The sequence below is a fragment of the Poeciliopsis prolifica genome, unplaced genomic scaffold (genome assembly GCF_027474105.1).
Source record: "Poeciliopsis prolifica strain line A6 unplaced genomic scaffold, Auburn_PproV2 SCAFFOLD023, whole genome shotgun sequence".
Classification (NCBI taxonomy): domain Eukaryota; kingdom Metazoa; phylum Chordata; class Actinopteri; order Cyprinodontiformes; family Poeciliidae; genus Poeciliopsis; species Poeciliopsis prolifica.
In genome coordinates, this window is record NW_026562398.1 from 2509416 (window position 1) to 2523433 (window position 14018).

The 14018-nt window shown below is 38.7% G+C and overlaps 2 protein-coding genes across 4 annotated transcripts in view; one reads left to right on the forward strand and one right to left on the reverse strand.

Moving 5' to 3' along the window:
• Nucleotides 1-522: 522 nt before the first annotated feature.
• Nucleotides 523-10306, forward strand: LOC129370241 (splicing regulatory glutamine/lysine-rich protein 1-like). Of its 2 annotated transcripts, XM_055046070.1 has the most exons (7): nucleotides 557-977; nucleotides 1781-1822; nucleotides 1915-2018; nucleotides 2120-2406; nucleotides 4266-4324; nucleotides 8975-9112; nucleotides 9901-10306. In XM_055046070.1, exons 1-7 carry the CDS (start codon nucleotides 918-920, stop codon nucleotides 10081-10083), a joined length of 873 nt encoding a protein of 290 aa, XP_054902045.1. In that variant the 5' UTR covers nucleotides 557-917; the 3' UTR covers nucleotides 10084-10306. The 2 variants fall into 2 exon arrangements, with proteins under 2 accessions (XP_054902047.1, XP_054902045.1); XM_055046072.1 differs by lacking the exon at nucleotides 8975-9112 and having other exon boundaries at nucleotides 523-977.
• Nucleotides 10307-11618: 1312 nt separating this feature from the next.
• The window catches only part of LOC129370232 (prickle-like protein 2), a 48434-nt gene continuing 46034 nt past the window's right edge, over nucleotides 11619-14018 (reverse strand). For both annotated transcript variants that reach the window (XM_055046057.1, XM_055046058.1), the window contains exon 9: nucleotides 11619-13695. In XM_055046057.1, coding sequence (XP_054902032.1) covers nucleotides 12743-13695 — 953 coding nt within the window. In that variant the 3' untranslated portion in view covers nucleotides 11619-12742. The remainder of the gene's footprint in view (nucleotides 13696-14018) is intronic.

Below are 14018 nucleotides of genomic sequence, written 5' to 3' on the forward strand. Positions count from 1 at the left end.
GTGAAATGGGATACTGTTGTATGGCATAAAACATAAACCAAAATACAAAATGCACAGGCCTAGGCACAATCTGAGGGCTGCTTCCTACATTAAGATCTTGGGCTCTGCTTAAAAATACCCGGAACACCGAGCCTGACAATTCCCAGTCAACACCTGACACCGGGGCACTCCCACTTCACAGTCAGGACTTCGGCAGGTTTGGTCTTGAAGTTATGCAAAAAAAAAAAAAAAAAAAAAAAAGATTGAGTACATTACGCAATGCGTAATGTATTGGCGAGCGTTTTTCTAGTTTCTACTGCCGATCAAATACACTTTTAATTATTCTGCAGACATGTGCTTTCTGGAAATGCTGGCCGGTTCATGAAAAACAGCTGCGGTGCTGGGAGCTCCTTTCCAGACGTTACTACAGAGAAACACAAACGGGTCCAACAGCATTCAGGAAGCAAACCACACCACCCACAGCTTTTGAAACCCTCATTCTCAGCCTCACGGCCACGCTGTGACAACGGAACAAAAGCACATTAATCAAGTCAAACGACATGCTGATGATAGTGGACATGGTGGCGTGCCCTCTGCGCCGTTCCTGAGTTCTTGTTTCGATTTTGATAAGCTCGTGTCACCGAAGCGTTGCTCTGATTGGGCAAGAGGTGAAAAAGGAAGTAACGAGCGTCGAGTTATTTTCCTGCATATAAAGCCATAGAAAAAGCGAGGTGCGGGACACGAAGGGGCACTTTTTTATTTTTAAATTGTTCAGGTGAAAGAAACGCCCTCCTTTGGTTATGTTATGGCGAGTGGAAGGCAGAGATAGATTAGTTTCACTTTTGCGACGGATTAATATGAAAGGTCACTCTTTCTTCCTGCTCGGCTCGACTCCAGGGGGGGAAATAAATACATAAATAAGTTTGGACTTACGCCTAATGAGCCGCGAGCCCGCGGAAATGGACCACGCGCGAGCGCCAGAAACACAGGACAGCAAGGTAACTAAATGAATACGTCAATACAGTGACGGGTACGCATTTAACGCTTAGCTTTGTTGGGTGTACACAGTGATGAAGCGTTTCAGGTTGTGGACCTGCCTTTCCTCTTTAAAGTAAAAATAAAAACGGTGGTTAATGGCTCTGTCAGGTCAGGACGTCAAAAACTCTTTATGGTCGTAAGTTCAGCGCAATAAGGATCACAAGAGGGCGCCAGTGAGCTTCATACGCATTAATTAATAAACGTGGGGTGATTTTGTGATTAAATACATTTGTAGAAATAGGCTACATTTGAAGTCGCAGACAAAATTCACATAAATGACATGTGTGAGATATTTTCTCTTTGGTACTGGTTTAAGCATTTAGATTAATACATAATAGGACAAGGTATTTATTTTAAATTGGTGCCATTGTTTGCATAATTTTTAGCATTTTGGTTCGTAGTTGTTAGATTAAAAAAAACTATACAATATTAATCTATTTATTTATTTTTTATAATTCCCAGAAATGATAAAATAAATATATATGTATTTTTAAGCTATTTATTTATATATTTATTTTTAATCCAGTGTTTTCTCACAGGATTGTGTTTCCCCAGTTCTTCATCTACTAACATTTACTGATTTATGTACCTCCTCACTTTTTTATTGAACTATGAATGTTATTTTAGTGTCAGAAAACAAAATTAAAAGTTTTTAATCTTTAAAGTTGAATGTTAAAGAAGTTTAAATGTGAAAACATTTTAATCTGTTTGCTATCAAAATGTTTCCTACCAGTTCTAATAATATCATTTTCTCCCCTCGCAGGCTGACAAGAGGCTGACTGGCAGCACTGCTTCTCCTGCCGAGGTACAGCCCGTTGACCCAAAATGACCTTTTTACTCTATAAACGATTCTGTAATTTTAGTATGTGTGAGGAATTATTTTATGCCTCAATACAGATTAAAAAGAGGCCAATCAGAAGAGTGAGAAGTCCATCTGCACCAAGAGCATGGCTATCCAGGTCTTACAAACCAAAGTTTGGAGGGCATGTCCACAAGCCTCGGTGAGGCTCAAAATATACTTATTAAACTATTACATAATCCATAAAGTATACGTTTGTAACTAATTCTACATAATTTTATTTAAATATCTTCCATAATGCAGTTTTCCAGGAGACCACCATTCATTTCACAAAGCTGGTTTCAGCAGTCAACACCACCACTACCTGAAGCATCGGGCTTACGTCCATTGCAAGGATAACCCTCCACCTAAAGTTTGGCTGCTCGCAATGAAGGAAAAGGAGAAGCAGCAGCAGCAGCAGAGGGAGAAAGAGAGGCCGAAGGAGAAAGAGAAGCCGAAGGAGAAAGAGAGGCCGAAGGAGAAAGAGAGAGAAAAGCAGCATCACGAGCAGAGAGAGAGCACTGAAAGAAGTTCACCTTCAAAACAAAACAGTAGGTTAATGTTTGAAGCAGAAACAATCAAAGTCACACACATCTCATACATTATACATCACTGCAAATCCAAATGTATTTTTTGTGTTTATAAAACAGCCCATAATAGGCCTATTCATTAGTTTATACAAGAGATTCACAAACAAATTTCCCAGTGACTCTAATGATCTTATTTTACCATTATCTTTTTTAGCATTTGTAACACTAACTGAAGTAGGAAGAAGACGTCAGCAAATAACAGGAAGGCTGATCATGTTGCAGAATGGTTTCTGTGTTTTATCTTCCACTGTTTTAGACATTTTAGAAACGTTTAAACTTCATAGTTATTGTAAGTTTTCTTATTTTGCAGCAAATGCATGAAGAAGCTGTTATTTACAGTTAATAATTTGTTAATCATGTCAACGATTCACAAATTATTTTGTTATAAAAGTTTTATTACTTTTATAACAAAGTAATAAAACTGGGTGGCAGAGTGTTGCAGTTGATAGAAAGAGAGGCCAACTGCTGGTGCCTGTGCAGCAAGAAGGTCCTGGTTCCCCCAGTCTGGGGTCTTTCTGCATGGGGTCTGAATTTGCATGTTCTCCCTGTGCATGCGTGTGTTCTCTCTGGGTACTCTATCTTCCACCCACAGTCGAAAAACATGACTGTCAGTTTATTGGTTTCTCTAAATTCTCTTTAGTGTGTGTGAGTGTGTGTGTGCATGGTTGTATATCCTGTCTGTCTCTATGTTGCCCTGCGATGGACTGGCAACCTGTCCAGGGTGTACCCCGCCTCTCACCTCAAACATTTGCTGGAGATAGGGACCATATGTAAATATATTTACAATATAGCTGAAATATATGTCCTTTCATCAAATGCTCTAGTAGGATATATTATAGCAATTGCAATGTATTAAATTGTGGTACTCTTGGCCTATTTTACAAACCATTATTTAGTAACTTACATTGGATGAAAAAACATTGTTCACTAAAACAGGCCAATGTGACTAATTGCAGTATGATAGGTTGCCACTAGATGGAAGTGTATTCAAGTTAAGGAACTTGTTTTCTTCAGCATTTTGCGCAACAAACCTTTGGAGGCAGTTGCTTGTTGTATCTGTTGGTAGGTAGGTAGAAATTCTAGTAGCAACAAACCAGAGTTACATAAAGCTGATCAGAAAGAAAGATCCATACACTGCTCTCAGTGTATGGATTATGCCATCAATGAGCTGCTTACTGGCCAGCTTGTTTCCCCCGTTTGAACAGTGTGGTGCTGCTTTTTTTTTCTGAGACACATCTGTTAGATTCTTAACAATGTCTTTGTGGTGTGTTAGTGATAGGAGTTCACAATTTATCAGTAGGAAGGTGGTATGTATCCATGGTTGTAACACTGAAAATCCACATATCAGATTTTTGCTGGTATAAACTGGTGCCGAGTATCTTTATCTTTCCTTGCACACAGCCATTTTATTTGTGCGCATACTGCAGCACTGTGGAGGTGTGTGTTTGTGCATGTGTGAGTGTGGAGCAGTTTTTTTTTGTGTTCCTGAGTGATGGTGCGATGATGGTGACTCATCGCTGATTTGTGTGTATATGAGAGTGTGAAAGATGAAGAGAGAGAGATTTACCAGCAGAACATAATGAACCATAACAAAGCTACGGCTTTACATGGGAATACTGCATTCCAGCACTGCAAAGGCTGGCAGGTCATGCAAAAATCTGTATTGATCTCAGATCTCAACGGTGGAAAAAATTAACAAGAAGTGGAACATCGGTTCAATAAAAAATACTTGTAAATATGCAAGGTGTTTTATCTTATTTAGTGTAGTGAAATCTCTCGCTGTGCTGCTGAGCTGACCTTGCGGTTTGTGTGTCTTCCAGCTTCTAGGCCTGTCTTACCAAGGTCCACTTCCAGCAGAGACAAGGACATGCAGATCACTGTAAGTTCACAGGCAAAAAATATGCTCCATTCTTACACATTCAATTAAAAATCGATATTAAAACCTTTAGAAACCCATCTTTAATTATTGTCAGTTTTTCTCTGCTAGATGTTTATCTAAAGAATGTTTTTTTTACCACAGTTGTTATTGATTTATTTGTTATAACTTCTACTAATTTAATGTTGATACAAAAAAAGGTAAATTAAAAGCTTAAAAGCTGAAGCCCATCTAAAGAGTCAACTTGAGAAGGTCTGTGACATTGAATGTTTTCAGCAAACATTCTTGTAATGTCTGGGGAATTATCCTCTGGTCCTTGGAACTGTATAAAAAAAAAACACTGTTCACAGGATGTGAACAGTGGTTATTATGGTCACTAAATTGTTTATTATGGTCACTAAATTAAATCTTCATGGTTAAAACTGTTTAAAATTACAGCAGAAAAAGTTTCTTAAAAGTTACACATAACTGGAAAGTAAGGCTTCGCAAAGAGCTTCATTTTGAAACTTGCAGATCACCTATTGGTGAACATTTAGAGAAGAGTCCATAAAGTTTCTGTTAAGGTTAGTGAAAGTTTTATTTTACAATATAACCTTTAGAAAGTATTTGAAGGACATTCCCTAATAGCAGCAATCCCAAATACTTTATTTGTTTTTACTTTATCAGATCAGAAATATAAAAAAGATTCTTACTTTTTTGACCAAGAAAATTGAACCAATTAACATTTATTCAGCAAATTAACATTTGCTGAATAAATATTCAGCAAATTAATATTTATTCATGTTGTAGCAAATTATGCCCTTAACTGATAAATATGATTTCTGATTGTTGTTATCATCATCAGCCTGCTCTGAAAAATTCCCTTTTCTTTAAGCTAAAAAGTCTTTACATTTTGTAATTGTTAAATATTTATTCTTCCATATGGTTGTTAATTTATGCATCCAGCAGGCATCCAGACAGTATTAACAGATTTTTATTTTTTGTTCTCCAGACAAGAGTGTGGAGGGTTTTTCTTTAGCTTTAATTGAAGTGGCTTAGGTGGCTGAAATCAAAGGATTGCATGGTTATCTTTGCTGATGTGAGCACAGTGGCTCCCTGTAGCGGCTGGTTGCTGCTACAGTGAGGCTGAAATGATGAGAGCCAAGGCTTTTTTTAAACTACGAAGATATTTGATAATGTATATTTTTGAAGATATTGTTTCTCTTTTTCTAAAATGTCTCTTTTTAGAGAAAATGCACATGAGCTGAGATGGTTAATGGTCACCTGGTGACAAAGTCAATGAGATTGCTTCACTGGCAAATCAGGATTGGAATTATACACACAACATCTGACTGATTCAATTAAACATGCAGATCTTGAAAGGCATCTGTAATCAAGTTCTCATTGGTTTGGTGGTTAGTAGTCCTCAAATTAGATTTTTTTCTGTTTTCATAATCATATGTGACACGCTTAGAAGATTTTAATGGAAAATTAAAATTTAGATGCAACAAATGCTGCTTCCAGTTGGAGAATATGTTTCCTATTTTTATATTTATTATTGTGATTTTCTTTTTTATTGCTTACTGCATTGTGCTTATGTTTGCGCCTACATATGTTACTGTTCATCTGGATTCATTTAGCCTGTTATTGATGCAGATGATACAATCTGCCGTCACAGCTTATTGTGAATTACGTTCTAAAATCTGGGTAAAATATAGACATTTGGTTTAAAAAGAAGGTTTTTATCAAACTTGCATTTAGAAATCCAGTGATGCACTGATTGATCTTTTAATTGCTTTTGCAGATTTAAATTAAATTTATATAACTCGACTGGTTACAGTTTCCTGGCCGATTACCGATTAGCCATCTGAAATGGGTCTGATTTTGATTTGACTGACAATGAAACGTAGCAAGAATATTGCTGAGTTGGCAACTGTGGGGTGACTATTGCTAACTGCAAACGTGAAGACATGACCTGGTGGGTGAGTGGATAAGATCGGCTTCCCACGTAAGTATTGGCTGATCACAAATTTCTCAAAACTTAGGAAATTAGGGCCATTTTATTTGCTGACTGATTTATTGGTGCACCCCATTTTTCACAACACTATAGCAGTTTAGAATCTAACATGAAGCTAAATAAACACACGGATGTCTGTCTCAGTTCAGACTGAGATAGACTTGTGTCATTGGTTTAGTTTTCATTATTTTACATTTTTCCTCTTTTCTCTTGTACACCCACGAGAATCTTTTTCTCTTGATTCATCTTTTCTGTTGCTATTCTTGACAAATTATTAAGATCAAGATTCTGGATATTGAATTTGCATATTGCAGTTCCTTGTATGGTGTGCAACTTTGTGAATACGAGGATGTGTTGATCAACTAGTGAACTGCTTTCTTGGTAAAAGAAATCTGCTTTGAAGCATCATGCTATCTCAACATTCATGAGGAGGCGTTTTATAAAGGCCTGCAATCAAAGCAGGCCTTTATGAATATGGTGTGCAGTACTGGAACAAGATTCTCTGGACAGATGGATCCAAGATGAAACCTGGACCAGAACCATGTGAGATGAACAGTAAGGAGGACTGAAACGAGAGATTACGATCCAAGGATATAGTACATCATCTGTTTAACATGGTGAATACTGAGAAATGCTCGGGACTTGAAAGAGCTGACAGTGGAGTTAGATGATCTGTGTTTACAGATGATTTATCTGTTAGGTAAAGCATCAGAATTTATTTTCAGCTCAGATTCAGGAAAGTGCTGCAAAACTAAGAGGTTGATTGACATCAAGCCCAATTTGGATAATTGTACAGGTTTAAATGTAAAACAGAATCATATGTGAATATTGATGCTAGAACATCAATCTGCAGGTAGATCTTTTAGTGCATTATTTTGAGGAGGCCTGTGTTCTCAGAATTGGTTTGTTTTTTAGAGTGAGATGAGATGCAAAAGGGAAACAATAATCATCAATTTTGAATGAGAGGCACAGCAAAAAGGCTGAATGCCTGCAGTGCTTAGAGGAATGAGGAAAAGAGGAAGATGGAGGCTGTGGGGGGGAGTGTCTCATTGTTGAACCACCGTTAGCTGCCAATCAACTTTTAGTGACTGTACAGGATTTGCAGCCAAATCATAAAAAAAACAGTTTTTACAATTATTTAACTTTATCCAATTAGTCTGGAATGCATAAAATTTGATGCATTATGTAAAGCAAATATGTTTCCTCAGTATTTCTGCCAGATACTACACTTAAGCTGATTGCCTAATTTAAAAATCTTTTGTTCTCGTGCACAATAGCATAATTACATACATAATTGCAAAATATTACCTCCCTGTCTTAATACTGTCCTTAAAGTTATTGTATTGCCTCAAAGAATAAGTCAATAAATACATTTGTGTGTTATGAAACTCTCTTCTCTGGCTGCCAATCTTTGCAACATTATTATATTTATAAATGTTTAATTATTGTTTGTTATACATGTTTTTTTTTGTAATTAGGGAGACAACTGCCAACCTGATCTTATTTGGAAGTTGAAAGAGTGCGGCTCATTATATCTGGATTAACGGGTTGTTTGATTTACTTGAAAGTTATGGAAACATCCAGCTAACTTCACACCAATCTAAGATCACCTTGCAAAAAAAAGCAGCAAAAAGGGCATTATCGCGTACGTGTAGTTGAGGTTCTGGTTGTGTTAAAAAATCTGAATTTCAGCTGCCGAAACCACCACCATACACCCCAGTGTAATCCCTAATTATCTTGTACATTTCTTGACAATCCCAATAAATAAATACTACACTTTACTGCATCACTTTGTTGCATCTATGCCTTGAAGACATATTCGTTTCCTTGTCATGCATTACAACCAGAAAAATCTGCGTTTGTTAGGATTTTATGATAGACATCAACACAAAGTTGTCAAAAATGCTGAGTTGAAAGAAAAGGGGAGCAAGATTTGATTTAGCAACAGATTGCTGTTGTTTTTGGTCTGGAGTTTGACTGGACCGCTCTAATATATGACTCTAAGCTAAGCTCTAAAATATTCCATGGTAGTTGAGTGAACCATGCCAGTCTCAAACCTTGAACAAATCTTGCAGTGTACCCTGTGTGTAGTCAGCTCTTGGTAGGTTTGCAGTTGTTCTATTTTCAGAAGATGAACTGAATATGCTCCATGAGATTTTCTAACCCTAGGGCATTCTCTTAAAGACTAACCTGCCCTAAACTTCTCCACAGTTTTACCTCTAGACATGTCTGCAGTGTTCCTTTATGTCCTGTGACATTGTTTGTTCAGTAATGTTTTCTAACCGAACTCTGAAACCTTCCCAGAGGACCTGGATTTATGTTGAGACTAAATTACACATAGATTTACTGCATTTAGAAATCAGATGACTTTTGAAGATAACTGGCTGCACTGAATTTTAAAGTATCAAAAGTAAAGAGGGCAATGAAAATCTCAGCAAAATACACAAATGTTTGTCCTGAGACAAAATGTGAAAAGGGAAAAGGGGTGTGAAAATCTTTGTAATTTACATTATGTCAGGTGAAACCTGCACTTTATTTTGCTGCAATGTTTCAGGATGCTCATTAGCACATCAATCATAAACTGTGTTTACAAGCACAATTTTGGCTAACAGTGAAATACCTAAAGCTTTGGTCCTGTTTGGCCTCTTTCTTTACAGGTTTTTCAAAACGAACGAAACCAAAGCAGAGAGAGAGATCAGAGAGAGCGAAGCAGAGATGGGGAGCTCCCTTTAACTGCGAGCCAGACGGCAGCACGAGACAGAGCCATCCAACAGAAGAGGAGAGAGATAGATGAGGTGGGGGGAGAGTGTAATTACACAAACAATTCACCCACATGTCTTGGGAGAGGAATGGTTATAAAGTGATCGAGAAAGAGCAAAGATAAGAGAAGCGGGGATTAGAGGAAGAATGTCAGAGTTCAGATCTTAGGAAGCGCTGGGAGACATGAGACAGGCAACAAAAGATTTGTTTGCTGTAGTATAAACATTAACTTTGTAGTGCCAAGCCCGAGGCAACAGAAGTGTCATTACTGTTTTTTTTTTTTGTTGTTTTTTTTTGCCAAGCCTGGCAATGAAGGCCTCGTTCACAGTTTAACATGACTGAGAGTGTTTTTCTTTCATGCTCTTTGTTTTCAAATCAGTCAAAAAGAAGCATGACAGGCTCACCTGTCTCACAAGAGACTCTGCACGTGCTTTAATGTTGCCTTCAATGTGACAGACATCACATGAGGCTGTTGCTCATCAGCTCTCTGTTTATGTCAGAGACTGTACTTGTGTTTCCACCCACTTGATGGAGAAGATGCTTTGGTTCCTTTTTTTCATATCTCCATGGTTGCAGGGATATAGAAGCACTGCAGCGATAAAATGTGAGGCTGGCGATGGATGCTGATGCAAAAATGTCCACAATAGTTGCTTCAAAGACTATTCTTGTGAACAGTCTGCGGGATTATACTTTCAGTAATAATACATGAAGAAGAGATTTTTTTTTTTTGGAAAATAATTTAGTTTTTTTCTCCTCTCTGTTTCTGTGTGTCCTCTAACACTGGTTCCTTTGCCCTAAAGCAGTGAATATTTTTGCCTTTCAGGTTTACTACCAGGAGTGTGAAATGTTCGGCCTTGTAGCAAAGATGCTAATTGCAAAGGATCCATCCCTGGAGCGTCCCATCCAATCGTCGCTGCAGGAGAACCTCCGGGACATTGGCAAACGCTGTGTGGATGCCATGGAGAAATTTATTGAAGACTATGACTCCAGGAAACTTTTGCACTAATCACACATCCGGATTTATGTGTCGTTTAGTGACAGAGATTCTCAGTGAGACTTTTTAAAAACATTTTGTCTGACGGAGTACATCTTTTTTTATTTTATTTTATTATTTTTTTATGTTTCCAGTCTAATTCTATTAAAAAATTAAGATTTAATGCTGACCATTTTAATGTGATTGTAAAATAACTACACTGGTAATTTTGCTTGAAATGAATTAAAACTGGAGAACTGTGTATTGACGTCTGATGTAGTTTATTCTCACTTCTCTATTTTCTAAATACTTTCATATTTTATGTGCACCGTTTAAACTGTTGCATGGGGTCAAATATTTTTAGAAACTTTTTAGGTCATATCTAAAAGCAGGCAAATGGGTCAAATGATGACCAGGACACATGCAGCTCTTAGATAAGATACGGTGCATTCAGAAAGTATTCACAACGATTTTACCACATTTTGCCATGTTACAGCCTTATTCCAAATCGCATTAAGTTAATCTCTTTACTCAAAATTTCAAATATCCCATTTTTTTCCCAGTGTGAAAAAGAAGTTTCAGATTTATCTAAATTTGATTAAAAAAAAATAGAAAACCAATTTATCAAATTTACATAAGTCATGACATCTTTTACTTGGTACTTTGTTCATCCACCTTTGGCAGCAAGTTTTTATATATATATTTTTTAATATGATGCCACAAATTTAGTACACACAGTTTAGCCCATGCTCTTCAGTACTTCATCAGTTTGGATAGAAGCTGTCAGTGAAGCCATTTCCAGATCTTTCCAGAAAGGTTTAATAAGCTACAAGTCTGGATTCTGGCTTGTCCTCTTCCGAACATTCACAAAGTGGTTCTGAAGCCACTTTTTTGACATCTCGGTCATCTTGGTTGTTTTCCTGCCGAAAAATGTCACCCCAGCTTGAGATCAAGACCACACTGCAGCAGGTTTTTATCCAGAATATGTCTGCACATTGCTGCATTCATCTTTCCCTCTATCCTGACTAGCTTATCAGTTCTTGTTGCAGCAAAATATCCCCATATTATGATGTTGCCACTACCATGCTTCACTGAAGTGATGGTATTGATCGGGGGATGATCTGTGCTTGGTTTCCTCCTAACATGATGTCTGGCATTCATACCAAAGAGTTCAATCTTTGTATTACCAAATTAAAGTTGTATCGGTGCTAAATCTATAGTTTAGAAAAACAGACTCGTCAGGAGTGGGTGGACCATGTAATACTGAAGAAACTGTTTTCAAGTGTGTACATGGCAATGATTTTTTATTTTATTTTTTATTTATCGGTGTTCAGTTGACACCTTATCTTAAATTACTTGGATCAGTATCGAGGACAAAGACATTTTGATTGGGACTTTCCTTCTTATGAGCAATTCAGTTCTATGGGATGAGTAGCTAAACATTAGGAAAAAACAAAATAAAACAAAACCACGTCAGGCTTGTAGGCCAATAGTACTCTGGAACAAACAGAGCACAAACAGAAACCTTGCTTTGAGAAAAAAGTAGTACAGTCCAACTCACTTTAAAGTTTCCTGGTTAAAGTACACTTTATTTTCAGTATGAGACAACAACAACAAAATTCACATGCAAGCCTCCCCATTTCTATGATGTTATACAAATAATGATTCTTTTGTTACAAAATATATAAATATTTAAGACAATATGTACAAGACATTTACAGTACTTCATCTATTATTAAGGTGTATTACTATATAAACATTTAGCAGGTATTGTTTGTAATATCATTATAATTATTGTTTGCATTAGTATTATTATTGTTAATATCATTATTATTAATATTACTATTTAATTATTCTTAACCATCTGTAAGTAAAACAAAGCATGTTGCAGAAAAGAAAACAGGACCATACCTGACGTTACTGTGCCTGAATGGGCAAGGAGCAGAGGCTGCCTGGCGCTCTGTCCTTGGTAAAGCATGGAGAGCTGGCTATGTAGAGCACAAGTTTCAATAGACTTTTATTTTTATTTTTGTACAAGCTGATAACAGGGCTAGGAAGCCAACACTATATTCCAGCAGCATTTTGATTCCACAGAGGTAAACAATGACGTAGCTTGGAATCTAGCACATAGCTTTCACTATCCCAGCACAATTTCTTGTCGGTCCGTGTAGAAGACGTCGGCTGCTCAGGGCTCGGTTCTCTGAGCTTGCAGGTCGCTGCAGCTTTGCTTTCCGTTTCAGACTATAGAAATTGTTCAGATTCTCTGTAACATGAATACACTCACAGACAGACACGCACGTACACCATGTTATATACCTTGACCACGGCATTTTAAGCAGTCCAATTCATTAGTGCTTCCTGGTGCCATCTTTGAATTGGTCTCAGTCACTGTAAACATTCTTGTTGTGTAAGCCAGCTGAGCTTCCTCTTATGATTAGATCATTCTGTGTAGGTGTACACAACCATACAGTGTAGAGTTGTGTAAGCTCACAAGCCCAAAGAAATTGGCTTTTTTATCCCTCAAACCCTGCCAAACACAGAAACACACACACACCCCGAACACACTCTCAGCTGTCTTACTCTCACCTTCCCACTCATTCTGTTCCTCCTCTCAAGCACTTTCTTCTGTCTTCTTACCTTTCTAATTCCCTTCGCTCTTCTTCCCTTCCCTTCTCATTTCCTTGCTCTACATCTAGGAAATTATACAGTTTTTGCTCTTCCTCCTCTGGCGGCTGTGGAGCTGGCCATGAATCGGTCCGTGCAGAGGCCCATGATGGGCCCCTATCCCAGATGGGCTGTAGCGGTGGCGCAGCTCCTCATTGTTGATGTAGCACAGCTGCACAGGCCGAGGAATTGGATCGCTCAGGTAATACCCCTCATCAGCCTCAGATTCAGAAGAAGAGGAGCAGCTGGAGCACCACGGGTCAGCAGCCTCCATGTAGCCATCGTTCCAGCATGGCCCTCCCAGTCCCACTGGTTGCCAGCCAGCATTTTGCAGAGTAAGGTCAGAAGTGGTGCGTGGGCACGGCCGGTGGGGCATCTGCCTGTGCCCGCCTGAGTCCACACCATACAACTCCCGAGCAGCTTGACCAGAGGGAAAGCGGTCGTAATCCTCTTGTACGCGACGATAGGGAAGCTCCACCATTTGAGTGGGTCGGTCTGCCACTAGGTGCAAGGCATTGTCAGAGCGCGAGCGGCGGGAGCGTTTGTGATGGCGACCACTGCGGTGGTGACCATTACCGTTAGTCCCACGGTGGTGTTTGTGGGGTCTCGGTTGTGGCTGCTGTTGCTGTGAAATTGACTCCTGGGCGTTTATGCGGCGGCGTGGCATCCTGTCACTCATAGGAGCCATCCGCAGGTTCCCACTGCTGCTCATCAATCCAACACGACCTTTGCCATCAAAGCCAGTGTCTTGCGGGCCATCCCAGTACTGGAGTGGGTACCCGACTCTCAGGGGAGTGTACATGTTGTTGTTATAAGGGCGGGAAGAGGACAGCGACTCTGTACTATGGAATTGGACTGAGGAGCTGAGGGTTCCCATGTTGCTCTTCTCCGACACGTTTACGCCTGAATCCTTACTCAGGTCAGGCATGGAGAACCTGGACAGATGCTCCTGGCGCTTAGTGGCCCCATCCAGAGAGTTACCTGTTAGGACAGGACATCAAACATTATATTTTCCAGTCACCATATGAATATATTTTCAATAACAAAGAGCAATATCTAAGAGTTCATTTATTTTAGCGCAAAAGTGAAATTTATATATCATATAGTGTCATTACATGCAGAGTGACAAAGTATTATGAATCAATGACATCATGGCAGCATGGCCATGATGCCATGATGCTCTTCTCTGAGCACGGAGATGATCAGCCTGTAACTCTGCTGAGGTGATAAGGAAGCATAGGCTGCTTAAACAACAATCTTTTCCTAATCTGCATTATTTGGATTCTCAGGATCCCCACTGGACC

Coding starts and splice junctions, on each gene's coding strand:
- LOC129370241 (XM_055046070.1), top strand. CDS start 918: ATGAGCCGCGAGCCCGCGGAAATGGACCACGCGCGAGCGCCAGAAACA. Junction 1,823..1,914: donor GCACTGCTTCTCCTGCCGAG/GTACAGCCCGTT, acceptor GCCTCAATACAG/ATTAAAAAGAGGCCAATCAG. Junction 9,113..9,900: donor AGAGGAGAGAGATAGATGAG/GTGGGGGGAGAG, acceptor TTTGCCTTTCAG/GTTTACTACCAGGAGTGTGA.